This window comes from Psammomys obesus, unplaced genomic scaffold (genome assembly GCF_907164565.1).
Source record: "Psammomys obesus unplaced genomic scaffold, mPsaObe1.curated_primary_1811, whole genome shotgun sequence".
In the NCBI taxonomy this organism is placed as follows: domain Eukaryota; kingdom Metazoa; phylum Chordata; class Mammalia; order Rodentia; family Muridae; genus Psammomys; species Psammomys obesus.
In genome coordinates this window covers 1,416,965-1,429,683 of record NW_026591711.1, presented here as the reverse complement: position 1 = coordinate 1,429,683, position 12,719 = coordinate 1,416,965, and the positions used below count along the sequence as shown (strand labels likewise).

The following is a 12,719-nucleotide window of genomic DNA, read 5'->3' as shown; positions in this document are numbered from 1 at the left end:
TATTTATTTATTTATTTATTTATTTATTTATTTATTTATTTATTTATGTGCAACATACAAAGTTGGCAGGCTTCATCTGGCAGCTTGTGGCCGTTAGGTTTATCTCCACATAAAACCACACATCTGCACACCTGTCCTCTCTTTCTCTTTCCCAGTTGCTCCTGCTAAGATGTCAACACCACTTTCAATCGCATTGACAGCCTTGCCTTGCTCCTGATACAGGGAGCTTCTCCCTAGCCGGTGTGACTTGGCTGTGGGCTTTTCTCCTCTTGCTTTTACTGCCTTGGGGTGTGCTCTGTCTACACCCAGTCTGTGGAGAGTCTCTCTTTGCCTCAGGGCTGTTGACGTAGCTTTTGTAGGGACAGCTTTATTTTCTACTGTGGGAAATGTCAGTTCCGTTGGATTCGCGTCTTTGCATTGGCTATAGTGCCTGTGTGAGTTTGCTGTTTTTGACAGTGCCTACAGGGGTTCTAACAGTTGTGTCTCCATGGAGGACATGAGCCTCCAAAGGCCTGCGTCTTCAGGCTCCACAGAGCCCCAACCCTGATGGCACTAGGGCTTGAGATGGCCGTTGCCATCTTGGAGGTATGAGATGGGGTTGGGTTCTCTGTAGGTCTCCCAGAGTAAGTGTAGGTGACCTAGGTGGCCTGCCTCAGGGTCCTCAGGATTGATGGGAGATGCTTGGAAATGCCTCAGCCCGAGGAACTAGCAGTCGCAGGGAAATGTGGGAACATCCTCAGCTCTTCAGGCAGGTATTTGCTGATGCCATAGTCTGTTATAGTGGGGACTGTGGTTTGAGGTTTTGGAACACAAAGGGGACCTTCCTGAGGTCCAGAGGGGTGGCTGTGGCCGTAGCTTGTGCTCATGGCACTGGTAGCCACGTTCATGGAGGTTAGGGTCGAGATACATTTTTCCAGACCCCAGCGGTGGCAATGGGGCTCATTTGTCCCAGCTCTTTTGTATCAGAAGACCAGGGAATACAGTGAGATGCTGTCATTAGCTATGTTGGTCTGGGTGCAGGTTACATGTGGTAAGACCTCCTCTGAGCTCTGTGGGTTGAGCAGGCATGGTCCTGGAATTCCCGCCTTTGGCACCTGGAGCTCATTTGGTATCTGAAGACTGTTTAGCATGGCCCTCGGTCACACAGAGCAAGCTTTGCTGGACACACGGCTCACTATGCTGGTAGAGGCGGTAGAGGTGTGGAATGCAGATGGGGTGTGCCTCCCCCAAAGAAGTCAGAGCTTTTCACATCAGGGGGTGCTGCCCCATGACAAGTACCTTCCCTAGTCCTCAGCAGGCACATGCAGGCGTGGTCAGGTAGCGGCAGGTTCGAGGGTCACTGGTGCTCATGTTCCTGGAACTGTGGGAAACAGCCGGGATCTTTCTTAGCTCCCAGTGGGCAGAGGACTCAGTCCCAAGGTTCCGTCACGTGGTGGGGGCAGTTGGAGGTAGCTCCTGTGTGGGAAATGGGAGTGGGCGTCACTCTGTTGCTATGGCAGCCGCTGTTCCTGAGGGTGCGGGTGTCCGGTTCTAGGCGCAGTAAGTACAGGCTTCCAGGAGGCCGGCCTCAAGCCGTCAAAGGGGCTAGCACGGTTGCCACTTGGGTTCTGGAGGCTGTAGGAGCACACAGTAGGTTGCTGTACTCGTAGACACCCCAGCTCCTCGGTATGTGCTGTGAGCTTAGCCTCTCCTCTGTCAGGGACCGGGGTCCGCTGCAGCGTGGAGGCTGCTGTTACCCACCCCAGAGGGCATAACTGCTCCCCTGACCTGGCCAGGAGCCCCTGGAGACTTTGCCAACTTCTTTATTCTCCTCCCTCCCCTCCTCCTCTTCTGTTCTCCCCTCTTCCCTTCCCTTGTTTCCCCTCGCCCCTCTCCTTTCCCTCTTCTTCCTTCTCCCTCTCTTCCCTTACCCTCCTCTGTCTGAATTACAGGCATTTGCTCCCCAACTGGCCCTTTCACCCAGTGCTATTTAGGTCCTTATTTCTTCTTCACTGCCTCAGAGCCTCGTAGATTCCCCTCGAAGTGCATCGTCCCCTTTATATTTGAAAATGACTTCGGCTCATATGTGTGGGAGCCGGTGTGAGTTCATGTGCGGGCACTTGCAGAGACCAATAGCGAGCATTGAATTCTCCAGAACTGGAGGTTCAGGTGGTAGTGAGCCTTCATGTGGGTGCTGCTGGGAACTGAACCCAGGTCCTCTGGAAGAGCAACCCGTGCTCCTCAGGACTGAGCAATCTCTCCAGCCCTTTCTTTTTCGGTTTAATGAGTTATACAAGTTGATTTCATTTCTATGTCTTCTCAGCTGTTCATCTCCTTTTCCTTCCATGCCTGGCAAAATCTGGCTTTCTGCTTAAAAGCATCTTCTCATGGACTTGGTCCATTTTTAGCCCAGTGACAGTGAATGTCCACAGGACAGCTGTGCCGCTGGCCTTTCCCATGCACCTGGTCAGCGTAGGTGACATACTTCTTCCTGTAAGTTCTTCTGCCAATGTACTGAGCTTGATAGGATGCTAGAGCGACCTAGACTCCATCATCATTCAGGTGGACATGGCTGGAATGTTGAACTTCTCTTAGCCCTTGGAAAAGAAGGCATGATCGTCCTGCAAATGTGGGATGGGACTGGAAATGCCTCTACCAGCTCTTGCTTCAGTCACGAGAAGACCAGACTTCATGTTGACCACGCAGTATCTGCAAAAGGGGAGTGTCATCTGTCCACTGTCCACCAAACCAAACGTCTGAATCCTCCTCTCCCTCTCCATCTTCAATATGTTCTCTCCCCTCCCTCCCCTTACCCCTTCCTCATCTTTTCTCTATCCCCTTCTTTTTGTCTTACACACACACAAACACACACACACACGCACACACGCACACACACAAAGTGCTCGTACATTAAAGCAAATAGACAAGGAAGAAACAGACAGAATGTAGGTACTCATTTATTCCCAGAATGTTCCCTGAGCCTGTTCTGGGTGCCGAGTGCTGGTCTAGGCCTGAGACAGGCAGAGGATGGTAGACACAGCCCCCAGCTCCATGGAGTTTCTATTCTAGACTGCAGGTGCAGGCAAAGAACAAAGAGAAGAATGAGCTGGAGAAACAGTCGTGTGCAGTTTGCTCTCCATCTTAGCTGTGCCATAGTGACAGAGTACCACCTTCAACGTGTATGGAGCTCAGTTCCCTGTGGAGGTGAAAGCATATCTGAGATGCTGCAGGCAGGGATGAAGTGCCAGGGCTTTGACTTGGCATCTCCTGGCTTCTTGAAGCCTAGAAGAAAGGCTTAAAGGTGAGGTTAGCAGAATAGGAAGGAGGCAGTCACGTGGTCAGGGGGTTGACCTGGGTGAGCAGCTGAGGCAGAGGCCTTGAAGGCTTTTAGGCAAGTGAATGATACAGGAATTGACCCTTGACCCAGTTAAACGGCCCACTGCAGGAACTGCACAGAGAGTGGCTCTCTTCTGTAGACCTCAGCAGGAAGCTGGCTGGAATGTTTTCTGGCTCACACCTGCTGTGGCATGAGCTGACTGCTCACTACTCCCTCAAACGGCCCATGCTGAGGGCTTCGTTACCAACAGCCATCGGTGAAAAAGCCACCATGTGAAGGTGACATAATTCACTCCAGATCCGTGAGGGGACAGCACTCAGCTCCCTGTCCAGATTTCTTCCTGGAATGGAGGCCCTGCCTGACAGTTAATAATCTATCTGTCTACCTTGGTAACGTGTGTGTGTGTGTGTGTGTGTGTGTGTGTGTGTGTTTGTGCGCGCGCGTGCGCACGCACATACCGTGAGAGTGTGCATGGACGTGGAGAGCAGAGGTGGGCAGCAGGCGTCTTCCCCAATCACTTCATGTTGTGTCTTTGGAGGCAGCTTCTCAGTGAACTTGGAGCTCACTGACTTAGCGAAACTGGCTAGCCAGCAAGCCCCAGGGGTCCTCTTGGCTCCGCTTCTCCGGATCTGGGGTTAGAGATGCGCACTGCTGTGGGCATGTCACATTGGTGCTGGGGGTCCAGCACAGTCAGTGATGCTTCACTGGGGGAGCCATCCCCTAGTGCCTCAGGCCGACAGTTTTGTGAATGGTCCATTTTGTCCCGCACACATACTACAGTGCTTTTGCATTGCCGTGGCTAGTGGAAGACTGACTGTGTTCTGAATGTCTTCCTTTTTTTTTTTTTTTTTTTTAAACGTGGAAAAAATATAAAATCTGCAAGTCTGCCATTAAGTGTATGATTCGTTGGCACTAAGTACATTCCCGGATTCCCGGTGTTGTGTAGCCACCATCTTGATCCATCTCTGGGATTTTCTGCCGCCTCAAACTGGACTCTATAGCCATTAAGCAATTTTCCCATCTTCCACCGCAGTCTTCACTATCACTGAGAATTTGTCCGTTCTAGATCATTCCTAAATATGGAGTCTTACACCGTGTGACCCGTGATGGTGGCTGATGTTGCTCAGCATGAGGGTTAAAGTTCCGTCATGCTGTAGCATGTGTTGGAGCTTAATCCTTCCTGTGACTTCCTGGTCCCACGTTGTGGATAAGCCACATTGTGTCTCTATTCCTGTGTGGATCACGGGCTGGTTTTTGCCCTGGCTAGTTATCCCGTCCACTTCCGGGATGCTCCCAGAACCCTGGGGCCCCTAAGTGTACTAGGATGGACCGTGGGGGACGGGTGCTGAGCCTGCAGGTGACTGACTAACCTCGGGTGTCTTGGAAGCACAGGATGAGTCTTTTCTTCCCATGCTCACTGCAGCCGGGATCTGGTGCTTTCCCTGCCCTTCTGCAGCCATGGTGTCAGCGTCAGCCTGCAGGGAGCGTATCTCATCATCAAGTGTTAGCTGGAACTGCAGCCTGACCTTGAGGTTACACAGAATTAGAAGCGGCTCAGGATGGGGACCCATGCAGCCTCAGCTGGACGGGCTGGGGCTGCCTGTACCAAATGGCTTCTGTCTCTGTGATAGAAACCCCAGCGAGAGGGTATACATGCCTGTCTCAGTTCCTGTCTGATCTCCCGCCACAGCCGGAAAGTTGACCTGCACCTCTGCCCTGTGAGAAGCCACTGTGTTTCTCCTCATAGCGACCCCATGCTGGGGGGGGGGATTCTAGCCATGATGTCTGCCACCCTTCTACCCGCCCCCAGCTCGGCCCAGGAGGCTGGGTGGCAGCTGTCCCGCAGCACGGCTTTTCAGGGTTCTTCACTGGAGAATAATTCCTTGGCACTTCCTCCAGGTGTCCAGCCTGTCCCTCAGCGGGGCTGAGCGGCCTCAGGAGAGCTTGGCTGAAGCCGTCGACGCTAACCCGCCTCCTCTCTCATCGCCAGGAAATCAATGAAATCTACCGTTCCCCGTTCCCTCTTCCAGCCGCAAGAGGAGGGAGATTCAGGTCTCGCTGGAGGCACGCGGTTACTCACGACCATTTTCCTTTTTCAGAGCAGTTAACCTGGACAGCCCAGTGCTCCAGCAGGTGCTAGAGCGGAAGCACGAGGTCCTGTGCGTGCTGACGCAGAAGATCGTGACCACGCGGAAGTGTGTGATCTCTGAGCATGTGCAGACGGAGGAGAAGTGTGGAGGCATGGTGGGGATCCAGACCAAGACGGTGCAGGTGCCGCGTCCCAGCACGGGGGCTTTCCCACGGGCCCTTGGCCGGGTCTAACTCGGCCAGAACTCCTCCTCTAGGGGGTTAGAAGTGCTGCTCAGGCTGCCTCTAGAGAACAAGGCCTCCCTGGCTCTTGTCATGAGGCCTCTGGCCTCAGTCGCTGTGGGATCCAGGACTTAGATGCCGTGAGCCACCTGCCTTCCCAGACACTTGAGGCTTCCTCGTGGAGCTGCGGGCTCCAGGCTTTCTTCAGATTTATTACAACGCACAGGGAAAGAGGTTTCAGGTCTGGCTCTCCCCAGACCGTGTGACCCATTTAATGTTCTTGGTACCTTCCTTTCTTGATAGCACTGGCTTTTTCTAAAAGACCTGGGAGGGCTGTATTTGGCAGTGGGCTGGGAGAGGCATGTCTATAAGTTTAGAGCTAGGGCTGCTGGGTAGGCCGGTGAGGTGGCTGGGCATCATAGGGGGAAGGGGGACTGGACAAAGGTGGCTTCAGCTTTGCCCTGCTGACTTTTCAGCCCATGGTCTCTACCTGCTGAAGCCCTGGCCTGTGAGCTAGAAGCCAGCTACTGCTGTTTCTCGATTCAAAGCAAATCGGACCAGGGGCAGAGCTCTGTGTTGTCTGTCTGTGGTGTCAGGGCAACAAATAGATCTCCAGCTTCCTGTCCCTTGGGTACTGCGGGAAGGACTCTTTGGGCTCCTTCCTGCTTGATACCCCTCCCCTGCCCATCCATCTATGGCCTTGTCATCCCGGCTTTATCTGTGCAGAGTACCATCCACAGGTGTATGAACAGCTCAGTATTTTCTAGTGCAGCTTCAATCCTGTTGGAGTTTTCACTGGGATTTCAAAGTTGTTCCTTGAAACCTGAGAAGGAGTTGGAAACCGATTTTATTTATCTTATCTGCAGTCATACGTCACTTAGATATGCTCCGAGTTATATATCACCAGGTGATTTTGTTGGTGGTGATGTCACACCACAGATTAACTTATACAGGCCTAGATGTCTACAGGGCTTCATAGTATACTTGGTGGATGCAGTGGGCCTGAGATTCACGGGGCCACTGCCAGCCTAACTTGGCACACAGTTTATGGTTTCCTTCCTTCCTGTAAAAAAACAAACAAACAAACAACTCTATAAACTACTGAAAAATGTCATGTTGAAGAGCTGGCCTAGTGTACATGAGCCAGAGGCATAGTCATTTATAATCATCAGGTGCTCCGTGCTGATGGCACGTGCCCATGAGGGTACTAGGAGACAGGAAGTTTTTTGATTCTGTTAATCACAGGATTGTGGGACCACAGTGGTAAAATATGGTAGGTTGTTGCTAAAACATAGCTCTGTGGCATGGCTTCCTACCCCAGGCCCTGGTGTCTCACCAATGCCAGCTGTCTCCTCCTTCCTTCGCTCTGTGGATATTTCCCAGCATCCTTAGAAGGCTGGAGATAAGGGTGAGAGAAGAAGGCGAGAATGCAAGCGTGTACATGCTCTTGCCCTCAGGTGTCAGCGATGGAGGACGGGACCATCCTCAAGGACACCAACGTGGTGCTGGAGATCCCCGCTGGCACCACCATCGCCTATGGCATCATGGAGCTGTATGTGAAACAGGACGGCCAGTTTGGTGAGTCCTCACGAGGCATGCCTTGGTGGAAAGAGAGAGGCTGGGTGACAGAGCAGTGTGAGAGTGTCGAAGGATCTGGACTCTGGGCAGTGGGAGGCACTGGGGATTTGGGTGAGGGAGGATGCGCCTCCGGCTCTTTGCTCCTCACGTGTGGGAGGAGCATGGGCTCATCAGCCAGACTCCTGGAAAGCTGTTGAGTCTTCCCCAGGTTAAGGCCCCATGGAGTTCCTTTTCTGTTGTCATGACAACTAAGAGAGGAAAGGATGTGTTTGGGTTCACAGTTCCAGAGGGCTTGTTGGGGGAAACAGCAGACAGGATGGCAGGACCAGGTTGCTGAGGGCATCCTGGAAGTACCCTGGACAGTGGTAACTCCGCAACTGCTCTGACTTAGCCATTAACATTACCCTCATTGTGACCCCACCGCTGCCACCAGCATGAGGCCCCACGCTGCAACCTGACCTTGCTCTGGGGGTCACGAGTGTCATTGCTAGAGGTAGAAGAAGATAAGGGCTGTCTTCCTTCCTTTTTGCTTAGTCTAGATGAGCGCTTCTCAACATGTGGGTCAAGCCCCCTTTAGGGTCTAAGATCATCAGAAAACACAGACATTTACATTACGATTCATAACGGTAGCAGCATTACATGAAGTAGCATCAGAAGTAATTTTATGGCCGGGGTCACCACAGCGTGAGGAACTGCATTAAAGGGTCGCAGCCTTAGAAAGGCTGGGAGGCTCTGCTCTAGATGCTCAAGGCTCCTTTCCTCTTCCCAGTGAGAATGCTACATGACTGCTTTTTGGGGGAACAAGAATGGGAAAAAGGTAACATCACAAAATGTTGGTCTTTCCGGGTGGGATAATGGTATTGTGGCTTTGTCTGTAGAAGAAGTTCCCTGCTAGAAGTTTCTCCTGAAATGTTGCACATGAATAATCTGTCCTTTGCTTCCGGAATGGCATAGGGAGTGTGTGTGGTGAGGTGGAGGCAAGGGATGAGGGCCTGGGTGTGCGGTTGCTGAGGCCTGCAGAGGAGCAGCTGCGGCCACTGAAACTGCACGCTTGCTAAGTGTGACCTCTGCCCTCGAGGATAGACTACAGTGTGTTTGCCCCTCTCCCGCTTATCGTGGTGAAGGGTATAAGGGGAGCTGGCCTCCGGGGAGGGCGACCATGCCGGCTCTCACGAAGCGCATGCAACATACCACAGCCTGCGCTGCAAAGATGGGAAGCAGGTCTCTAATGTCACCCAGCTAGAACACATTCAAGGGTCTCAACAGGCGCGGGACAAAACATTGAGCCTCCTCCACTGGCTTGCTCATTTGGCCAAAAAGAAGCCTGCATGTGGGGGGTGGGCATGATTTGCCTAAGGTGACATTAAGGGAAGGTGGCAGTTTAAGAAACTGATCAGGAATCCGCAGAAATCTGGGCTACTCAGAACACAGGGGTGGTGGCTACATCCTCCGTACATTAAAAAAAAAGAAAGAGAGAGAGAAAATCTCAGGCAGCCCAGGTTGGCATTGGACTGGCTGCGTTGCTAAGGATGGCCTTGTACTAACTCCTCATCCTCCTGCCTCCACCCCCAAATACTGGAATCACAGGCTTAGGCCTCCATACCCAGACACCACTTCTAGATTCTTCTCTTCCTCCTTTTCCCCTTCCATCCTTCCTTCCCTCCTTTCTCCTCCTTATCCCCTCCCTTTTCCGTTTGTTGGCCCCAGAAACACCTAAAGGTGATCAGATTGTTTCCAGTGCCAGCGTGTGATATGCACTGTCCGTGTGCACTTGTATGGTTCAGCCCGGTGCAGACGGTCCGGGGGCCTTTCAGGTGGATTTGACTCAAGGGTCACAGTTACTTTCCCCTTGCTGAGGCTCAGCTGGTAAACACCGTCAGTGTCCAAGGAAACAATATTATGATAGCACATTCACTGCGATTACCACAACTAAACTAATTCACCCAGATAGCTCTTCACATAATTGGCATTTTTTTTGGCCAGGGGTGGGAGTGTCTACATTTAGGTTATATTAGTTGTAGTTGAGACCTTTCTAAATGATTACACTTATTTCTTTGTGTTTGTGTGTGTGCACGCATGTGCATGCCATAGTCTGCATGGGGAGGTCAGAGGATAAGCTGTAGGAGTCCGTTTTCCCCTTCCGCCATGTAGGTCCTGGGGATGCAACTCATGCCTTGTTAGGCTTGGTGGCAGTCACCTTACCCATTGAGCCACTTTACCATCCCACACTTACCATTTCCTTTGAGAAGAGCCTCCAATAACTTCATAGGCTGTTGAAGTCTACACTGACCTGGTAACCACAACCCAGTTCACTTCCTCCTCTCTGTCTGAGAGGCCTGTCTGCCCTGCCCATCCCTTCCTTACTCCCAGAGAACAGCGCGGCTGTTCTGAGTTCCTTCCGGGAGAACAGCATCCTTTAGCCTTGATGTGAGCATCGGAGCATGCTGTTTGCCTTTCTGTATCTGACTTCTGTTCCCCAGACACTATCTCCTGGGTCCGTCCATGTTTTCCTACCTGATAGGATTTGTCCAATGGCTAAGTAACATTCCTTTATGTAAATGTGCCATGTTTTCCACATTTGTTCATCTGTTGTCGAGCATGTAGGTCAGATATCAACCAGGGGTTGCTGCTGCTGTCAAGTTCTCTTGGCTTATTTTGCTGTTTTAATTTTTAGATTATCTTATTTCTGTGTGTGAATGTCAGGCCTCTCTGCACCACACCTGTGCCTGGTATCCTCGGAGGCCGGGGGAGAGAGAATCAGTTGCCCTGGAGCTGGAGTTAGGGATGGTTGAGCATCATCACGTGGGTGCTGGGAACCAAACCCAGGTTCTGTGGAAGAGCAGCCAGTGCTTCTCACTGCTGAGCCGACTCTCCGGTCCCGTCAGTATTGTCTTGAGGGAGTGAATTAAGTCAAGAGACAGACCATGTGAGCACATGCTCACTTAACAAAGCCTGTCCGGGGGTGCTGTGGGCTTTCAATAAGTTTTTATGAATATTTGTTAATAAAGTGACATATTTATGTATAATGCAAGTTTTGGTTTCTTTGTAAACTCAGTTATGTTACATAAATATGCTTTTGTTTTAATCCCACATGTGGGATTTTAGTTGGGCTATAGTTTGTCCATACCTGTTAATTGTCTCATGTAGGGTGTGGCTTTGCCAACTGGTAACAGCCTTCCATGTGCGGCACAGAGAGGGGTGTGGTCTAGGACGCTGAGGATATAAATTTGGGAGCTGAGGAAGGGAAACAGCGGTGTGCCAGTCAGGGTGTGTGTAGCAGTTTGGAGTGACCAGTGACGGAGGGTGTGGTGGTTTGGAGCTGACAGATGGAGAGAAACGCTTCGGGGTACAGTGTCATGGAGGAGACACTGTGAGGAGAGAGTGAGGAGAGAGGGCCCACACCCCTTCACTTCTCCCGGCTGTGTAGGGTCAAGGGGTTCTTTTAGGGCTCTGTCCCAATCTCTGTCCACCGCAGACACAGCCAGCAGGCTCCTCCATGCCGCTGCGCCCCGAAGCATTTCTCTCCATCTGTCTGCAACAAACCGCCACACTGTCCATCTCTGGTTTCTTCAAACTGTTCTTTGCCACACGCCAACACCACATACCACCTCCTCCTCTCTTTCTTAGCCTCATATTTATACCCTCGGAGTCCTGGACCATGCCCCTCTCTGTGCTTCATGTGGCAAAAGCTACACCGTGCATGAGACAATTAATAGCTGTGGACAAACCATGGCCCAACTGAAATCCCACCCTTGGGATTAAAACAAAACATTTACATAACATAACTGAGTGTACAAAGAACCCACACCTTGCATTCCACAGAGCCAGGTCCTTTCTCTTATCTGACTCAGCTGCAGTCCTTTTATTTCCCAGGGTTTCCATTTCCACTGTTTTAACCCTAGCATTCACTTTTGACCCTTGCATTTGTTTCCATGGTAACGGTATTATTAACACTTGTCACAGTTTGGTATATTAGATGACAAATCTTCCTCAGAACTGGAACTTTGGGTTATTTAGCCAGTGTGTTCCCGTTTCCTTTACCTCACAGGCCCCGATGATCTCTGTTTTTCTCTACTTTAGTGAGTTTCACTATTCCAGATTCTACAAATGAATTCGATCACACAGTGTTTGTCTTTCTTTGTCTGGGGCTTAATGTTCTCCAGGTCCATGCATGGGTTTCTTTTTCATGGATGAGTACTATTCCTTTGTGGGCATATCAATTCATTTCTGGCATATATCTATTTCTAACTTCTGTGGATATGTGTCATTTCTCAAAGACCCTATGCAAATGGGGCCCATGTGAAGATATGACCATAAACTCTGGGAGGATCCTTGATGGCTGGAGGCCAGGAAAAAGCTTTTTCCCACCAACCTGCCTACAGCTTATTTGGGGTAGCCTGTTTCTGCCAGGGTCTTGTTCCTTTTATGCTTTCTGAATTCTGCTGTCTCCCTCAGCCCTGTCTTTGGTTTGTTTCCCGTGCCCTGGTCTTAGAGGCAGCTCTGTCTGCCTCTAGAAGCATCCCCCTTCGCGCGCTGTGGCTGGGTCCATAACCACTAAACAATTCCACTTCTCACTTCTTTCTTATGCGTCCGAGTTTCCTGTCACTCTCTAAATGGAACCTTCTGAAACAGTCCCACAACACACCCGGGGGAGCTGGAAGGCCCCTTAGATGCCTGCTCATGTTTGCTGCCTACGGCAGGGTTAACCTGTGAATCCCTGAGAGGTCAACCTCACCCTTCTGTTTCCTCAGCAGTCGTGAGACACCTCCTTATGCCTCTCTCGCGGGTGTAACTGGAGGCACCCTTTGTCGTTTTGAACCTGAGCTTGCTCTTGTGCTGTGGCTGTTAGCTTCCCCTCCAGTGTGGATTCCATGTGGTGCCCGCCCCCAGCAATGATGCTTCCTCAGCCTGCTCCGCAACCCCAAGCCCCTCTGGGGGCCTGTGGTGTGACCGAAGCACCTCTCTGCTTCTCACACGTCATGTCCGGGAGCCCTCTGTGTTGTTCTGTGAGGCACTGCAGTTAATAGTGGGGCTGCTAAGCTGCAATGGAATCATTCTGTCTGGCCAAGTACTCTCCCAGCTTGCCTCTGTTCCCAGGATGAGCTTTGCCCATCAAGTTCTCTACCTCTACCACTGTCACCTGCTCTCCCAAATGTAATCCATTGTCTGGAAATGCCCCTGCCATCCCTGAGCCCTGTGCCCCACTGCTCCTCTTGTCTAGGGTGTCTAGCTCCGGGCCCAGAGAACTGCTGTGAGGTGACTGCTTGGGCTCCACTTCAGCCAGGAATCCATCTCTGCTTCTCTTTCACCATGAGGACATTAGGACATGAAACTCCAAAATATTTTACAGTGGGAATTTGAGGAAATGGTGGAGGACAAAATCTAGGCTTTTCTGACCCACTTCCAAAGGGGTAGCACACCCTCAGGGGGCGCTGTTTTCTCTGTGCTCAACAAAAGGAGCCCCCTAATCTCAGAGGACAAGGACGCAGAAGGAACTGACAGGCCCTCATAAGCT

General features: G+C 51.4%; 1 protein-coding gene across 3 annotated transcripts in view; it reads left to right on the top strand.

The window, feature by feature from the left end:
- The window catches only part of Gsdme (gasdermin E), a 60,889-nt gene that overhangs the window by 25,926 nt on the left and 22,244 nt on the right, over window positions 1–12,719 (top strand). For all 3 annotated transcript variants that reach the window (XM_055611774.1, XM_055611775.1, XM_055611776.1), the window contains exons 4-5: window positions 5,416–5,587; window positions 7,084–7,204. In XM_055611774.1, the coding sequence (XP_055467749.1) occupies window positions 5,416–5,587; window positions 7,084–7,204 (293 nt within the window). The remainder of the gene's footprint in view (window positions 1–5,415; window positions 5,588–7,083; window positions 7,205–12,719) is intronic.